This window comes from Bactrocera tryoni, chromosome 3 (genome assembly GCF_016617805.1).
Source record: "Bactrocera tryoni isolate S06 chromosome 3, CSIRO_BtryS06_freeze2, whole genome shotgun sequence".
Lineage (NCBI taxonomy): Eukaryota > Metazoa > Arthropoda > Insecta > Diptera > Tephritidae > Bactrocera > Bactrocera tryoni.
The window spans coordinates 7,108,763-7,128,681 of record NC_052501.1 but is presented as its reverse complement, the minus strand read 5'-3'; the positions used below and the strand labels follow the sequence as shown (position 1 = coordinate 7,128,681).

Here is a 19,919-nt window from a genome sequence, read left to right as displayed (position 1 = left end):
TCTGCATATGTATGTATGTATATTACACATCTGCCACTGCAGTTTGCCACTGCCACTGTTGCTAACGTTGGCTTTGTAGTGCACGTTTGTTGTTGTTTTTTATTATTCACGCTATCTGCTTTGATCGCCGCTTCTTGGGTGTTGCAAAAAACGCTTTCTCTCTGCACTTTGCAATGATTTTCACCTCTCATTTGCTGAGCACGCGACTTTTTTTATTGGATTTTCAACTGACTTTTATTAATGCTTTTGTTTTGTTTGGCACTTTCTTCGCACACACACACGCACTATTTTCGTACCGACTTGTTTCGCGTCGCAATCACCTCACTTTCTATATTTTATTTATTTCGTTTTTTTTTTCAATTTTTATATTTTCGAGCTGTATTACCACTTGCAGTTGTCGGCCGTTTTGTCGATAAAACCGACAACAACAAATTCAAAACACTGTTGACTTGAGGTTGCGCAAAAAGCCTAAAAAAACAAATACTACGGACGAGCAACAAACAAATGGTATCTATGAGATACTTTCAAAATGCGAACACGTCAAGCAATAGGTTTTCAACTCGATTTCAGCTTCTATACGCCGCGCCGATGAAGCAATACAAAAATTGGGCAATGCGATTTTGATACGAGTATGGGTTGGCTGGTTGGTTGGTTGGTTGGTTACAGCCGTGAGTTGGTTGACTGGTTGCTTGTTTCGCTGGTTATTTGCCCGATTTGCCACTTTGCGCTGGCAACTTCTATGCGAACACGAACACAGGCTGACGTCGTACTGTAGCTACGTTTATTATATAGATATATTTGTGTGTAGTGATGTATAACTGCGCGCGTACACTTGCACCTGTATGCCGCACACACGCACACCAGCGCAGTCGCTGCTGCTGCTGCTGCCGCAAAGAAGAAGAAGCACACGTTTCGTCAACGAATTTTGCGAATATTCGTTGGCGCTGTCGGGCGTTTGACCGCAAATAAATTGTGGTTAATGCTTATTTACTTTCATCATTGCAATTATTTTCATTTTCACTGCTCACGGAATTGACACACTCACACAAACGCTTACATATGTGTATGTATATTCTATTGTAAAGCAATTTTCAACTTGGAATTCACACTGCCTTGCGAATAACTTTTAATAACAAATATATATTTTGTTGCTTTTAACTTAAGCACAAGCGAAATCTACACACTCGCCAATATACCATACAATGTATCGTAACGTATTCAATCGCCTAGTTAAACGAATTGAAGTAATCGCGCGCAGCACTCGCTCTCAGCAACAATGCCAGAGTAGTGTATTTCATTGGTGCTTCGCGCTCTTCACCACAGCACTTCGCGTACACACGCATTCGCTCACTTCACATATGCGCCATTGTTGTTGTTGTTGCTACTCTGCACGTATCAAACGACATCGACTTTTCATTACTTTGCACTCGGGCTTCGTGTTGCTGTTGTTATTGGCAAATTTTTTGTTGAAATTTATTTTTTTTCCTGCAACACTTTTGCAAAATCTAGCTGCCACACAAATCAGCTGTTGTTGGTTGAAGCAAAATCACTTTTCATCACAGCATCTTAAATGATTTGGCGATAGATTAGTTATAGGAAAAATAACCGTACCGTTCAATATTACACTTGAGACGCGTTTTAACTGCGTAGTCTCACGATTTACTTACGGAGCGGCCGCACACTAAAAGAGTAACTTTTCGACTGAATATTTTCGAGCCAGCAGTAATCGCACGGCCAGCGATGAATTTCAACGTTGCATGTTGTTGTACGGCGAACGCTGCGCCGCTGCTGTTACTTGCTTTGGTGTTGCTGTGACTGCTGCTGCTGCTGCCCACTTTGCTACACTCCCACCACTCCCCATTAAACACACACTGTTGACTACCCAGCAACGGCCTTCGGAGCTGCGCTCACTCACTCACTTACTCGCCCGTTCGGTTTGCTCGTGCCCGTGCTATATAACGAAAGCGTATGAATAAGTGCGCTCGGCGGTTTGTTGATTCATGGATTTTTCTTTTAGCACATACACCACACTTTGTGTTGTTTGTAGTTGACTTGGTGTTTATTAAGCGTTTATGTGTGTGAGTGACTGTTAAATTTATTACTCACCGCAGATACTTTGCTCTTAGCATCCACCCAACTTTGCTGCGGTACGCATTCAGTATATTTACATCTTTTTGCCTTCACCTCACACTCATACAAACTCTCTCTATCTTACTCTCTCTGTGCTTTATTTAATTGCAAGCAGTTTTGTCATTTCACTGATTTTGGCATATGCTTTGTTTTGCCTCCGCATCCCTTCATTAACGCAAAACAAAGCGGTATACAATGCGTAATTATTAAGATATTGAATGCGCTCTAACACCTTTCTATATTTGTAGTTGTGCGTCCAGTTTGCGCCGTCAGTGCGCGCTCTCACACAGAATATATTCTCTGCTCTCCGTTAAGCATCAACCGAAATGTTTGTTTATTTATGCTTTACCTTTTTGCCACGACTTTTCGCAAACATTTCTTGGCTCGTATAACAGTTTCGCTGTCCGCAACATTCGGCGATATGTTGCAGCAACATGTTGTGTTGCGAATGTTTGCAACAGGCAGTGTAATTTGTTTACAGAAGAGATCAAAACTGTGGGTAGTTCACTTTTTTGCGTCTTTAAGCCAGACATTCTCAGCTATAATCAGTAAAATAGCTCTTTTTCTTTTTTTAACATATTACGGGTCGATTTAAAAACACACGTGAGAACCGAAATTTTTTTATTCGGTATTGGGAATGTTATCTTAGGGTGTTTTAGTGCTTTTGTATACCAAAATTTTCTGAAATTTGGTTATATGAAAATATTCTAAGAAGGTCATGGCTAGGTTATACCGTCCGAATGTATGAAAACACTCCAGCTCTGAGGGTATTCGATGCAGTTCCCGTCGGGGGAAACAGAGGAAGACCTCCACTCCGTTGACAAGACCAGGTGGAAAAGAACCTGGCTACAATTGGAATCTCCTATTGGCGCCAAACAACGAAAAATAGGAACTACCGGCGCGCTGTTGTAAGCTCGGGTATAACCACGTATGCGGTGTATAAGCCAGTAAAGAAGAAAGGTTTCTGAAAAAAAACTCCATTTTAAGACTAATCGGAAAGAAAAGAGCAGAATTAAATGGAAATGTATACAGAGCCCTGAGGTCCATTGTTCCCTCATTTACAAGAGGTCACCTAGGCAGCACTCCCATAAATTCCTGGATCTTGCCATACGCCATTGAAGCACTGTACACCCTACTGATATATACAGGGATGGATCCAAGGATATGCAAATCAAAATTCAAACTACATGTAGGTGTTGCGGAGTTTTCGGCAGCACAGAATCGACAATTTTCTGTAGAGACTGTACCCATGATAAATTGACACTTCTTGCGCCTGAAGTATCCAATGTAAATTGACATCTGGACTTGTCTCAGCAAATGTTTATTATTTGTTTAAACCATGCGAGGCTATAACCTCCAAGGAACAGTGTTGTCTGGTGCAGGCTAGAAGTTTTATCCCTCTCCACTCTCTCCACCTTTCAGAACAGCTTATTCATGGTGTAGAGACCTACCACTAAGAAGTACAGGAACCGCTTTCTGGCCCTCCATCCAGACTAGTTGAACCCGGTTACAGACTGACAGGCTGTTCAGCCATTCTATGCACTCTTGAACCTGTACCCATTTAAACTCGCAAGATGAGCTCGCTTTGATTGCAAGAGCTGCCATTTCATCCAGAAAAAACTATTTTGATGTGGTTTGTTGGCCGGTGGAATCATCGATCCATCTTTAAAAATTATGCCGGTGAGTACGTAACCGTCAATGGCGACCGTTATAGCGTCATGATAACCGACTATTTTAAGCCTGCAATTGAAGCTGGCGATCATTTGGTTTTAACAGCAGTGCCGTGAGCAGTTAATTTCACGTTTTGGGCCGGTCGATTAGCCACCAAGATCGTTAGATTCTTTCGTGTGGGATATATAAAGTCTAAATTCTATGCGAATAATTTTGCTTCGATTTAGGCCTTGAAGCAAAGCATCACGCCTGTTTTTCGCCAGTTACCAGTCGAAATCCTCGAACTAGTCATCGATAATTGGACTCAACGGATGAAGCATCTGAGACGTAGCCGCGGCCAACATTTCAAAGAGATAATCTTCAAAAAATAAATGCCAAAAAATGTTCTTTCAAATGATAATAAACATTTCCCATTAAATTTGAAATTTCTGTGTTTTTTTCTTTAAAAAAGTAGGGAACCTCGAAATGGATCATCTTCTATATCCTTTTCCATTATTATCTTATTTTTTTTAGAAGAAAATCAGGTGAGTATAATGAATCTTTGTCTCTCTCAAAATGGGAAATCTGAATAACATATTGACCCAAAGCTATGCTATTTTTACACGTCACTTTTGTCGGTTAGATCTAAGTACGAAAGATATGAATTCAATTTCAGCGCCCTGTCAGTAAGGTTGTCTATAATTAGTATAATTTTTATTGCACAAACACTTCCGAGTTGTATTTTCTATTTTATAGGCAATACGCAGATTCGTTTTGGAATCCCCTCCCTTTGATTTCAATGGGAAAGCAACCTACTCAGTGATTACTCAGTACACTTAAGTATATGTCTATATATTCAATATGCTTTCAGTATTTTCATATTTACTTGCTTTTCTGGCACACACTTGCGGCGCTGCATGGCAATTAAGTACAAATTGATTACAGCCCTCGCGTTTAGTTATTAATAACTATGTTTATACTGCGATTTCCTCACCTCACATTGCCACCAATTGACTGTGTGCTTAAGTGTTCGCAGCCAGAATTCCACATTTTCTCGCTACGAAAATAGCAACAAACACAACAATGCAATTGCAATAAAAAGGATGAAAGCGGCGAAACAATGCGAACAATAATCATGACCGACAAATTGTGATAATTAACTTGGCTAAAATGGTTGTTTTTATTGTTGTTGGTATCGTACTCTTCACTGGCAGAAGTAATCATTAATCAAAGTGAATGAAGAGTCGGGGGAGATGCGTGGAGGAGCCGCGAAATTGCATGGAGGAGATGGGAAGGAAAGTAGGGAAATGTTTATATGGTAAAGGCAAATAAAGAGGTTGTTTTATATGGAAATGTAATAGTTTGAAAGAGGAACCAGTTTAACTGTAACATCAGCAGAACTCCAACTTGGAAAAATATATTTTGAGTAAAGAAATGTTGCTTAAACGCCACAACAAGAAACCGTTTTTGCATCGTACTGTGACTGCTGATAACAAATGGATCAATTATAAGGAGGCTTAATCGCAAAAAATCATATGTCAAACGTAGCCAAACAGCCACATCAAAGGCAGAGCCTAATATTCATAATACCAAAATAATACTCTGTACTTGGACAGATGATCTGAACGACGTGTTGTATCATGAGCTCCAAGAACCGGGTGGAATCAATAATCCGGAACGATCGTTACAGACAATAACAATCAAATTCAGCGAGCGTTTGCCGAAAATCGTTCGAAATTTCCGACTAGACACGGGACAATAAATTACCATCATGACAATGCTCAACCTGACGTTGCAAGACCGGAAAACTATGTGGAAAACAGCGGCGGGGAAGTTTTGTCTCACCCGCTCTATAGCTCAGACCGTACCAATTCTGAATTTCATTTCTTCCGGTCGATGCAAAATGTTCTCACTGGAATGAACCGTATTCCAGTCATCAGATTATGGTATACAAAAAATTGGCTTAATTCATTCATGGCCGCCAAGCCAGCGCAATACTTTTGGCATGGAATCCCCAAATTTCCAGAAAGCTTGGTAAATGTTTTAACTTCAGATGACCAATACTTTGAATAAAGTTATTATACATATTTTTCGTAAAAAACGTACAAATTTGAAAAAAATGCATGAATATCGTTATAGACCCGATCTTATCAGAAATTAATAAATGACTGTTAATGAGAGTCTTTGATTGTAAGATCATAAAAACAGAGATTAAGACTAAGACTTAGGCTGAACTATGGCAAAATAAATATGTTGAGCTCTGTTGAGAAAGAAAAGATGATAACCCTAGCAATTTACTGGTCAGAAATGACAACTTTATTTCACTTTCAGTTTAATTTCAGTCTGTTAAAATCGAGTTTTTAATCTCCACTTCGTAATATTCCTTACCGACACCCAAGTTCTGCCACTTTCTTATAAGAGAAAAGCTATCTCAGACTCTGTAAAAAGAGGAACAAGTCTAGGATATGCCTAATGACATGTGACTAATGACATTTTTGATGTTTTTAAGTGGAACAGTATTTTACTTGATCATATCATAAGAAGAGACTCATTGCGACCTTTCGTAATCGAAGGCCTGCAAAAAGCGACCAATGATAAAAACGTACTGATCTATCTCAAAATATACCTTAAAAATTTTGTTTGGGTCTTATTAATCCTAAAGATATGTGTTGGAGACTAATTCAATTACAATTGCACCCTATAGACAGTAATCCAGGACAATTTTTTGACAGACCCTAACAGAGCTATGTCATGTTGCGCGAGTGCTTCCGCAAATAGCATTCAAACATATGAGAAATAAATTGATTGTAATATTTGGTTGGTTCCGATATAGTTGCCTTTAGAGAGCTATTAACAGCACAAGCGTTCATCAAACGCAACAAAAACAAATCATTAGAAGTTAAGGACAAATAGGTAGACATTAATGGTTACAGCTATTCATTGCAAGTGGATTCGAGCTCCTTTGTTTCTAAAATGCACCAAACATACTATATATAAAAATATTTCCAATTGTGATCGAGTATCAAAATTATGTAGGCTTGGTAATAATCCAACTATATAAAGTAGTAGTCCGAGTTTGAGTAAGTCGTTGTGTCTCGACAAATTGTCAAGGGCATCTAGATCATTCGTTACTGTAGGCTTAACCTTACAAATGACGGATGTTTGTGAAGATTAGTCAGCAATTACGCTTAACACTTTTCCATCGATCATCGAAAGCTCCAACCTGTATATCTCTACCACGTATTATTGGATATTATCTATCTCGACGCTTACCAAATCAGTAGACTCTTTAACCAACATTATTTTAAGGGATCTACAATAACGAGTAGATAATGGGCGAGGATTTTGCCAAAGAATGCCATTTTCCATTTTCACTTCAAAAATCACAATACCAATAAAAAACACTCACATCTCGCCACAACTCACCCTGAATTTTAAGTTGTGACTTCTATCGCAACCACATTTAGACAAGTGCGTCAAAATTTCATATTTTTCATCAGCCAATGAGATGAAGGCTCAACAGTTCGAGTTATTGTATAGTCTAGCATATTTTGCAATGGAACTCGCGCAGAACATGCGCCCGTTCTTATTGAGTCCAGATAACACATCTTCTTTGCAGATAGCAAAACATCATATGTTTAGAAGATATTAGCATTACCCGCCTTGTAACCAGTTTGCAAAAGTTCACATATATGACTTTTTGGTGTATTCACCATCAATGTACCGGACCAAAGCTTCCTCTGGATCTGGCAACTGTTCAGGAACATCTATACTTGTTTTTATTTTTCTAGACGAGTCTTGATCTATGATTGGAATTGGTTGGAACCAGTGCAGAATTCTTCTTCGTAGCGTCTGTTTCCTCATGCCTTACCGCAAAATGTGTTCGTTTGCAGACCGACATGATTGCTGAAGATATCCCACATTTTAACAGGTACACCTAAAAACAGCTGGTCTGTGGCAATTTACACACTAGATGAACTAGGGCTTAACACAGTTATAAATTTTCGGCCGGGCAAGACCTGTCTATTAAAGTTTTACTCCACAGAAGCTGAAATTTGCTTACAAAAAGGGTACTACAAAGATTGATGGTTTCAAACAATAATTATGAATAAAGCATGTATACACAGGTCACAAAAGATTTATTTTTTTTTAATAATACCTTGACATTAACAAAAATGGTAAAATACATTCGAAAGAAGAGAATTCCGAAAAAATATCGCAAATGTAATATCAAGTGTCTGAATTGAAATATCATGTCTAAAAAATTTGAGTCTACCTTATGTTAATTTTGAGAACCGATTTATTTGATCGAACTTATCGGTTTTGATATTATTTATTTGATAAATGAATATTCGGTTTTTTTTTTTAATTTGTTTATTCTTAAGTATAGAATAACCAAATCGAACACAGTGCTTTGCTCTGAGTTCATTGCAGTATTCATATTCCTCATAAAATATGCTTTAAATGACATTTATCAAATTATGAATCCTTTTGCATACATGTGTACATATATTTTTGTTACATAAGAACACCTCTCGACATTCAAAATAACGCAAATTGTATGCCAAATCTAAAAAGTTTTCACACACCTTCATTTTACTGCTGCCTAATTAATTAAATATATCGATTTGCCAATTTGCTGGCATTAATATCAATTAGAACTGAATACCGGCTTGCATTTGCCATGCAATAAATTTCACATTTGCAATCACGTTAACAGCCGCCGGCCATCACTCTCCGGCTTACGAGCACACACACACACTCACGTACTCACGTAGTCATGTGCAATTTCACAGGTGCTCACTTTCCTTCTTACAAGGTTCATTTAATTCCATTAAAATTTCTTTGAGTGAATTTCAATTTATTGCGCAATATTTATGCAATATTTAAATGCCAATTTATTGCTTTTTATCTGATTTCGAAATGCAAATGTGTGCCTTTAGTCTGGAACTTGCAAGGCCTAAGGTCTGCTTATGAATTATGAGTAGGACTTTATATTTTCTATGTTGAACAGCTTGAGGCATTTTATGAGTATTTCTAAGGAATAAACATTTTTGTTGTAAAATTTTACAATAATTGCAAACGAAATGTAATAATCAAATTATATTTAGTGTGTAATCTGCCAATATTATGTATGAACAGTATCATTTATGAATATATTATATATGTATTAATCGATATATTGAGTTGTCGTGAACAAATTTTTAAGGAAGCTTATTATAACAATTTGAGAACTAATGGAGCCAAATGATTTTAATGAAAGGTCTACACAGATACATTTATCAGTGTTATAGTTTCTGAAATATTAAAAAAAACTGCAAAAAAATAAATATTTAATGAGAGATGCAGAAAATGCAATCAAAACGAACTCCATTCAACACTTTTCGCCGTTCTAAGTCAGTTATGATCTGATCAAATTTGACCCGGACTGGTCCATTTTAACTACTCGCCTAAACCGAATTGATAAAAACTCTTTCCAAGCTTGGCACAATCTTTTTTATTTGAAGTTTGATCCCCATAGTGGATTTTTGGCAGCGTAAAGCTTAAAGAAACAGTGCAAGAAAATGGTCTTGTTGACATCAGAGAGATACCTAGGGATCTCAACATCTATGATTGGTCAACTCAACATGGTTAATATTTGATTTTAGAAAAAGAACTGACAACCACAGCAAAAACGATTAGAGGTCGCGAAAGAGATGCTTCACATCCTAGCTGAGAGCCCTACATTCATCAAAACCTGTATTACTGATTACGAGAGTGTAGTCTATGAATATGACTTAAAAAACGTGAAACAATCCAGCGAAAAGGGCTCCAAAAATGAGCCGAAAGCGATGAAATCACGTCTAAGTCGGTCAACAACAAGGGATGCTCATCGGTTTTTTTGATTGGCATGGTGTAGTTCATTATTTGGTGGGCAGGAATTTTTGGTATGATTTTTTCAAAAGAATAATGCGATGATTATGAATTACTTTCTCGTTAAACTCGAAACAAAAGTCATCGCTCAGCAATCGTTCTCCAACATTTGGCACCCTGTGATATTTTTTCTGTTTTCGAAATTGAGAAAATCTGCTCCAAAGCCATCAAAAGTCATTCACATTAACAAGGAGTATCTACAATTCAACAATTTTTTTTTTAAGTGGATGTGGCCGCAAGCTCTAATAAGTTTAAAGTGCATATCTCCGAAACCATTCAACATATAATAACCAAATTCTCTTGTTGCAAATCGTTCGTGAAAACGGATGAATTCAGATTATAACACAGCTAAATCCTCATGTAATGGTTTAAATCGAACTACAACCACCCATACTTCTAATATAATACAATTTTAAATTCCGTCTGATTCTTTCGCTTTCCAGATACTGAGTATGTGAACCAAAGTTCCTATTGCGATCTTTTTACCGAAAATTTCGATCAACCTTTCAGATACATATATTATTCAAATCTGAAAAGAATATTCACCGACTTTAACCTTTACAAGTTACGAGAGTACAAAATACTCGGTCACACCCGAACTTAGTGCTTCCTTACTTTTTAGTATGCGTTTAGCTATCAAATAGAAGTATCTACTTGTATAGTATATCTTTCAAACATTAATTGTCGACAGCTGAAACCGAACCTCGTTCAACGTAGCTCTCTAACCACTTAATAAAGGGTGATCCAAGTAGAAATACTTTTTTTAAAAGTATTTTTTTCAGATCACGCATGAGTCGTTTCACGCTGTCATGTTATTTTTATTTCGTTTTGTTGGCATTTCATCGTGAAAAGACTTGCGCCTAAACAACAATCGTTCAACTTTATTACGAAAATTCACGTTCCATAAAGAATGAGTTTCAATAGGTATGTGAAAAAGGAAAAGTGCCGCATTTGGGACGAAAACAAATTGGAGAAATTCAAGCGCTGTAACTTCATCCAGATAAAACAACGGTTTGGTGGGGTTTGTGGGCCGCTGGAATCATCGGACCATATGCCTTCAACAATGATGCCGGTAAGAACTTAACCGTCAATGGCGGCAATAAAATTGAAGCCCATGATCTGGGCGACATTTGGTTTCAACAAGATGGCGCTACTTCCCACACATCGTACCAACCAATGGATTTATTGAGAGAACACTTCGGTGAGCAGAAAATTTTACGTTTTGGGCCGGTCGATTGGCCACCAAGGTCGTGTGATATCACACCGTTAAACTCTTCCCTGTGAGGATATGTAAAGTCTAAAGTCGAAATGCTCGAACTATTCATACGTGGACGTAGTTGCGGTCAACATTTAAAAGAGATAATTTTCAAAAAGTAAATGTCAAATAATGTCCTTCCGAATGATATAAACATTCCCTATTAAATTTGAAGTGTCGGTGTTAAAACAGTGGGGAACCTCGAAATGATGGATCACCCTTTATATTACAATAAAAAAATTAACGATTCCAAGATTTTTTTCGTTCTAAAAGCTATGTACCAAATAGTAGGCAATAGTTTCAACAACATTTACTTCTCATTAAAGCCCTAGATTATACTTTATGAAAACCTCAACCAAAATTTCACCGCTATTTAACACCGCTATTATAAACTCCTAATGGCATGCTAATTTAAAGTTCGTAAAACACGACAAACAATTTTTCTTACCTGAGTATAATAAATGGAAACCTAATTTGCCTACTCAAATATGCATCTACCTCGACAAATCCATACAAAATCGAAGCGAAACTTATGTTCTGCATCAGACCGTCTTTACGCTTCACATGGTAAATATATGCTAACTAAGCCACAACTATGGCTCGCATCAGTGTAAGGCAGGATTTATTTGCTGATCTCCAAGAGAATATTTCTTTGACAGCAAAAAATACGACCAAAGAAATTACACCCACAATACATACACACCCATTTGAAACACACTTCGCGGTAACGAAGCCAAACGCATACGAGTCATTACCCAATTTTGGACGCTGGTATATGCCGCCAGAGGACTGTGGACCAGCGTATTTGTCGCCTACAAATGTGCAGCAGTTAGAACTGTATAATATGACACTAGTCGCGGAATCCGCAACACTCGCCGAAGCATGTACACTGCACACCGACGTAGTTGTGGAACAAGCCACGGAATATGCGACTGAAACCGTGGATTATGTGAAAAATATCCAGGAACCTGTGACACAAGTCGCTGAAAACGCGGCTCAAGCGGTGGGTGGTGAAAACGGAGCGCAAATAATAATTGGACCAAATGGAACGAGTATACCGTTCGCCATATATGAAAAAATGAATTGGAGCTCGTTAAGAGAATGTCTACGTATACTACTCTCTCTGGTATTCGATCCAGAAACGCTACGAACCCACTCTCTAAACTGCATATCAAAGCATAAACCACAATTAGATCCTGGAAAGATAGCTGATATATTATTTTGTGCGCAGCATAATATGATCTTATAAACTCTAACTGTTCTTCATATCATTTTTTGTAAGTTTTAAATTAAATAACTTTGTATATATGTTTATATCGACATTTTTGTTACAATAATGATATGTTTTGTACTATTCCTTGTGGTGACAATTCAAATTTTAATGTGTCTTATTTTTAACTTCCCGACCTAGTTCCACGCAAACAATGTTTACCGCCGCTACACAGAATTATGTATTTATTCCGTTCACTGCATCGCTTTATAGGATAAAGTATACTGACTAAGATTTTTAACTCTTGCATTTCTTTCATTTGATGCTTAATCAATTACATATTTAGTCGATCCACCAACGAACCCTTCTTAATAAATGGTGTTTTTAAGAACATTCTCATACCAAGATTTCAAGTCCGTGTTAGATTAAATTTTTTGCTACAAAATTTGGCAAATGTCTTCCTTTTTTATCTGCATTTGTCGCAACATTTTCTTCAGAAAGTAAAATAACACAGCAGTAAGAAGTAGGTAGAACAATGCCTACATTTAGGCGTACCGCTACATTGAAGATAATTTAAAATAAAAATATGTCGAAGGTCTGTCTGACCATCTATCCCTTTGGCGGTGTAAGCGATAGCTTGAATAAAATTGAAGATATAATGATAATTAGAATTCTATATAATGGACGTGCCGCTACCCACTTTTAGATGCCTATAAAATCTCAGCATCTCCTCGACTAATTTCAACCAAATTTGGTACATTGTAGCTACATTCTTATAATGTAGCATGCAAATGGGCGCACACATACTTTCCATATAACCAGCCTGCAGTTCGACTAGATTCCATCACTTGCAATAGATAAATTAAGTTTTAGTGGAGTTTTAGTGAACAGAAGTATTTAAACTAGTGGTGTTAAGGTGTGATAAATTTCTTGCAAAAATTATTGATCTCAGACTGTATCTTCTCAAGCCACACATGCCTCAAGTGAGAGGCGATTAACCTCTATATGGGCTTATAAAGAAAACATCGGCCAATTTGTAAAATGTATCCATGAAACTATATTTTTCTGTTAATAAGGTGATCTGGCGTTAAAAATTGGTAAGTATTTCTCTTAGCATCCTTATACCTAATATAAAGATTTTCGAACTACTAGTTGACTTTATGGCGTATATATCTATCATTACAAAAAAAATTTCACAAGATCAGGGAAAGTATAATCATAAACATACCGATTGGTCCCAAAAATCAATAAATTCGGTCCAATAATTAGTACCCATATGCAACATATAATGTTTATTTTTACTTCATGCTTTTTATAGTGGATACTCGTATATCGGTCAGTAAATGAGTTATCTTAGAAATAACGGGTGGTCCAAGTAGAGGTACTTTTTTCAACACCCTATTTTTGACAGATTACGCGTGAGTTCATATCAAGCTGTCTTGTTATTTTTGTTTAGTAGTATTTGGCACTTCATCATGGAAAGACTTATGCCAGAACAACGTTTGCAAATCGTTCAACTTTACTATGAAATTTCACGTTCTGTAAAGAATGCGTTTCGCGCGCTTCGCTCTACTTATGGTCAGCATAATCGGCCTACTGGGCATACAATTCGCAACACCATCACCCATCTTGAGATAGGTCGTATGGAACGACACATTTTACGTCGATATCTTAAATACAGCTTGGGCTAGAACTGAGGCTGCCCTACCTTCCCAAGCGACATCGCTTCGCTCTATGGGTTCTTGAAAAGTTCCAAGAAATTCCGACGTTTTCTAGACAAATTTTGTTCAGAGGTCCATTTCAGGCACAATAGGTTACATACCTAATTGGTTACATAACAAGTGTAAATGACGCATTTGAGACAAAAAGCAACCTGAAGAGATTCAACAGCTGCCATTTCATTCAGAAAAAACAACGGTATGGCGGGTTTGTGGGCCGGTGTAATCATCGATCCATATTCTTCAAAAATGATGCCGGTGAGAACGAAACCGTCAATGGTGACCGCTATCGCGCCATGACAACCGAATATTTCATGCCTGAAATGAAACTCGTGATTTCGGCGACATTTGGTTTCAACAAGACGGCGCCAATTCTCACACATTGCATCAATTAATGGATTTATTGAGAGAACACAAGTCGGTGAACAGATAATTTCACGTTTTGAGCAGGTCGATTGGCCACAAAGATGGTGTGATATCACGACGTTAGACTTTTTCCTGTGGGGATATCTAAAATCTGAAGTCTACACGGACAATCCAGCTTCGATTCAGGCCTTGGAACAAAACATCACGCGTGTCATTGCCAGTTATTAGTCGAAATGATCGAACAAGTCAACGAAAATTGTACTCAACGAATTGGCCATCTGAGACGTTGCCGCGACCAACATTAGAAAGTGATAGTTTCCAGAACATAAATGCCAAAGAAGGTTCTTGTAAATGATAATAAACATTCCCTGTTAAATTTGAAGTATCTGTGTTTTTTTCTTTAAAAAAGTTGGAAACCTTGAAATGGATCACCCTTTAAATATAAAACAGTTAAATGAGTAGAAAAAAGATCATGCTCAGAATCACAGGAAATTCTGCTTAAAAGGGAATTCTCACTCCATAAATAAAGGAGAGTGCACTACTTGTAAGGAACTGGCTCTCACTCAGCATAAGCCTATTTCTATGCAAAGGGTTGCCACTAAATTTGTTATTCATATTTTATTAAGACTGACATTAAGTTTTGTTATACAATTTATCTAGCGAAATTTCCTCGTTTATTTCGCCCAGTAAAATTTTGTTTTCATTATACACGCCTTGAAGATAATCGGTGTAAAAGCGAACTGTGCAGACATTCGAAGCATGATGTACAAAATTTTTACGAAGAAACCTTAAAAAATATTGCGATGGCAGCAATTATTCGACCTTGCCGCAGGAATTAGAAGGATTGTGGAACAGGTTTGCCTGTTTAGCTCCTATCGACTTGAGATTTTCAAACTATATTCATGAGATATTATGATTTCGTTTGAAAAAGATACTCGTATAATAACAAAATCTTAAAATCTGAAATTTGTTGAAAATTAAATCATTTGATGCATTAGGCATACTGCATGGCCAAACGACTTAAAAATCATTATAAAAATCTTACCAGAGTGGCAACGCAAAGTTAAGCTTCAGAGAGTGCCTGAAAAATTCTTTCGACTACAGAGCGGAAGTGCAGTTACTTAATTTCAACAGGCTAATGTGAAAAAAACTGTAATAACAAAACATGTGAACAAAATTATTGGGCGTCTGCCTGGAAACACAAATTCATAAGCACTCAAAAATTAAGTCTAACACAATTATAAAAAAGTACCTCATAATGTCTAACCAACCTAATTCATCAAGGTATATTTCAATTTTCAATAAGCAAATAAGTTTAGAACTCTCATTTATCATATTCTTTAAAATAGAGACATCTGCAACTGCAGGTTTTACAATCAAAGCGGTGTTGAAGTGCAGACACATATCTTCGCAGAAGACCTGCTGCCCGGCTGTCCTATAATAGAAGATCTTCCATATAGACATCGAATATTGCTATACCCGAAATACGACAACGAAATCAATTTGGAGGAGCGTAAATCTGAAAAAAGTATACAATATAATGAAGTAGACGAGCAGAGAAGAAAAGATGGCAGAACATTCATGTATATTGGACCGAATGGCACCATCATATCGAAGTTAGAATTCTACACTATTCAATGGGATTCGTTGGAGGCCTGCACACAATCACTCTTGACGATATTATTCGATTATGATACGCTGGCAACACATTCGGTGCCCGGCAAACTATCATCGAGACATCAACAACCAAACGGTATACCCAGGCTACCACTGGATCCATTGAAAGTCAAAGATGTTCTATATTTTGTGAAGAAACGCTTTCAATGCAAGGAAAGAGAAGTTCGTAACGCGATCATTAAAAAATGCATGAATGTGACGGAGGCGGGGTACCGCTCTAAATGGTTGGGACTATACCCGTCAATTTAATAGAATTTTACTCAACGTAACGTCATTTATAAAAGAATCCCTGTGTGGCACCTGTGCAAGCAAAGAACCCAGTTTTCGCTGTTGGTTTTGTTAGCAAAGCTTCTTCTGACGAGTTCATTTACCAAAGTAAATTGTTATTGTAAAATAAAAAATATTTCATGAGTTTAGATTTGTAGAAAAAATATTTTTGAAACCATACAACAAAGAAAAAACCTTGGACAGTTTTCAATACTTCAGTGTGATTGTTATCTTGAAAATATTTAAAAGATTTTGTTTTAAAAGCCTTATCAAATGATTAGACCATTTTATTCAAGTACGTCATGGAAGTAAAGTAATTTATAAAATGTTGCCACAAATTCATAAAATTAATTACATTAAAAAATAATTAGTATACCAAACTCAAAAATTTTTTAAACCAAAGAAATAAAACTAAAATGAAAACTACTGAAAAAGAAAGGTGATATAAAAAAGGAAGGAAAAATTATGTATCAGACCGCACGATGCCGGGGTGTAGTTCAATTCTCCTTTTCAAAATGTTAGTGCTTCCAACCAAGAAAATGCTTACCTTCTTAAATAAAAAAAACTATTTTTACGCAAAAACTTTTCGATTGAAAATGAGGTTCCGATATTAAGTTCAAATGGGGGAAAAATTAAAAATATCCAACGAAAAAAGTTTCAGTGTGTTTTTAGAATATGTGAGTAAGGGTAGTATCGACCCAATTATATCTATTTTTTGGCAATGCCACATCGTAATAACACTTCACATATTAAAAATAAGTTTCATTAAGGTACTTCACTTATAATCGCCAATCATATGGAGTAAAGTCACCTGGGTGTTATATGTTTAATATATAGGTCTAGTTTTCGCCCAAGTTTATCCATTTTGGGCACAAAGATATACTGTTATGGGTAAAACACGCTATATAATTTTCTCTGAGATAACTCACATGTTGGCCGATATATGCGGTACAAAGTCAGTCGGAAGTTCGTAGATCGTTCGATATATGGGAGCTAATGAAAGTATAGACCAATTCAACCCATGTTTGACACACAGGCATACGATTTTAAAGAAAAGATTATCCCCAAATTTTTATTATATATACTTGTATATCTCACACATTGACCGATATTTGTCGTAAAAAGTCAACTATAGATACTGGGGTCCACATATTCGGTACCTAGGAGCTTGAATAGGTTTTCTTGATTTTTATACTGGAAAGTGAACGAATCAAGTGGAGTTTAATGCTGTATGGGAAGTAGGCGTTATTGCCCGATTTCGCGTACTTTTGAACTGTGAAGTAAGAATTTTAGAAGAATGTTATGTACCGAAGAATAAAAGCAGCCGAGCAGGTCCTGAGGTATGTGATTTTATCAAAAGGGCGGTGTGACGCCTATTGTCCAATTTTTACACCGGTTTCTTTACGGCCCTCTCATACCATCTCGGAGGTTATACTAACCGTCTCTGGCGTATTTAGTTATTTATTTATTGCGCTTTAGTACCGTTATATGGAGCGTGTGTGGAGCTATCATCCTATTACATCCAATTTCACAATGCTGACTTTTGCTAGAGGCTTAGGAGATAACATTCAACATATTAGAGGGCGAGGCCACGCCCACTTGTTTACAAATTTTCAGCACACTGTTGCCCCTTTCTTCTGCAATCCTATAGTTATGTTTGCCTAGCTATGGCATATTATAGGTTTTCCTTTAAAGGCAGCTTGTGGGCGTGGTCCTATTACGCCCATCTACGAACTAGATTTTTTCACTAAGGCACATTCAAGATGTTTCATCAAGATATCTAATTTTTTACTCAAGTTACAGCTTGCATGAACGGATGAAAGGACAAATAGACAGTCGAATTTCAAATTGTCTCGTCATCCTGATTATTTATATATGTACATATATATAACCCTATATCAATCTCGATTAGTTTAAGATAATACGTACAACCGTTAGGTGAACAAAACTACATATAAAGATCAGTGGCAACTAGTTGCAAGAGTATAAAAATCAAAAAAACCAAGAACTTGTCTAATATTTTGAACAAATTTTGAGGTTATCATATTCTGAAAAAATTGAAAAGGAATATATTTTTCCAAATAATCAGTAAACAAATGCTTAACTATGAATTATCCCTAACATTTTTTTCTTTTTATAAATTTCATGAGTTGCTTTAGAGTCAGCACACAACTTTTTTCCTTATCTTCCCCAAAAAAGAACCCAAACAACCCTTTAAACTCACATACGCTATTCAAAAGGCCTGCACGTTTATCCTTGCTCCTTGCTGATTTTTGGTTAACACCCTTCTATTTTCAACTTTTTGTGAACATTCTTGTTGCTTTTGCCTCGGTTCAGCATGTATAATAATGAAATTGCATTAAGTCAAGCAAATCTAATAATAATTTTCCAACATTTAATAAATTCCATTATTCAAATTTGACATATTTCCGACAACTTCCGACACCAGCTGGAGCCCAGCTGACTCCGACTCCATCTCTGGCGCATGCAGCGCAGTTCACTTGCACGGCAACAAAGTAAGGACTTACATACATACATACCGACAAATGCAGCAGCAAAGAGCGCAAAATGTCAGAGTGTTCAATTCATAAATATGCATTACCTGCAATGAGAAGAAAAAAAGAAAATTAGAGAAAGGCATGAGAATGAGAGTATACAAAACGAAATGAAGTTAGTTGGAAAAAGTTTACTTGTAAATTTACATTTTGTGCTTTTGTTTTTGTTTGTTTTTCGCTTTTTCAATTCCATATAATGTTTATTTAAAATGCGTTGTTGTTATTGCTCGTGTTAGCCTCAGCAAGCATTGCTTGAAGTTAGTTTTTGTTGTTATTGCTGTTAGTGTTACATTTGTGTCGGTGACCGTTAGCCCAAGTGCAGTGCGAGTACTAAAGTTTAATTGAGTCATTGACGCAATGGAGCGAAGCAACTTGCAAACCCAACAAAAACAACAAAAGTTGATGAAAATATTGCAATTTGGCAGCAACAGTGTGCGCAATAATTGCGTGCACACAACTGCACGAGAGACAGTCCATAACAAGTGTCGACGACAAATTGAGAAATGTCAAAAGACAAACAGCGAAAGAAAGCGGGTGCTAAATGTACGACTTTCAGGATAATATTTCCAAATGCTAACTTAGCTCAGTTGCTATTTTCCTAGTGGAAGAGAAAACAGAAAACCAGCGAACAACATTGAAGAGTTATAGCAGTTTGGTGTTGTTTGTCTTTCTTACCACTCTGCCTGGTATTTATCCTTGATCGTAAACGATACGTGAAAGAATAGCAGGCGGGAGGCCAATTCGACAACAAGCACACAACAGCTGTTGATTGTGGTTTCCTTCGTTGTATATATGTACTTGTATATTAGTGCGGGCCGATCTTCTTCTTCTTCTTAACTGGCGTAGAAATCGCTTATGCGGGTATAGGCGAGTCAACAACACAGCGCCAGTTGTTTACTTTTCGCTCGTTGGCGCCAATTCGAGATACCAAGTGCAGCTAGCACCTTCTTCATCTGATCTCTCCAAAGGATTCTTCTTCCTCTGCTTCCAACGGCGGCTACTGAATCGCCGTTGCCAATGCGCAAAGAACCATAAATCGTCCGCAAAACTTTTTTCTCGAACACTCCAAAGGCCGACTGCTATTGTCCATGCCATATAGCAGAAAGGGAAAGATGAGGGACTTGTAGAGTTTCGTCTTTGTTTGTCGAGAGGGGACTTAACAATTTCCTACTTGTTGC

The 19,919-nt window shown here is 37.1% G+C and overlaps 2 protein-coding genes across 2 annotated transcripts in view; one reads left to right on the top strand and one right to left on the bottom strand.

Annotated features, from left to right (window-relative positions):
* Positions 1 to 19,919, bottom strand: part of LOC120773042 — a 364,532-nt gene that overhangs the window by 273,316 nt on the left and 71,297 nt on the right. The window lies entirely within an intron of this gene.
* Positions 15,405 to 16,296, top strand: LOC120773045 (protein insensitive-like). The gene is made up of 2 exons (XM_040101976.1): positions 15,405 to 15,526; positions 15,592 to 16,296. Exons 1-2 carry the CDS (start codon positions 15,501 to 15,503, stop codon positions 16,166 to 16,168), a joined length of 603 nt encoding a protein of 200 aa, XP_039957910.1. The 5' UTR covers positions 15,405 to 15,500; the 3' UTR covers positions 16,169 to 16,296.

Bases quoted from the DNA above. Each gene is read 5' to 3' on its own strand.
- LOC120773045 (XM_040101976.1), top strand. From the start codon at position 15,501: ATGTCTAACCAACCTAATTCATCAAG. The intron at 15,527-15,591 runs GTATATTTCAAT...TCTTTAAAATAG, and splicing joins AACCAACCTAATTCATCAAG to AGACATCTGCAACTGCAGGT.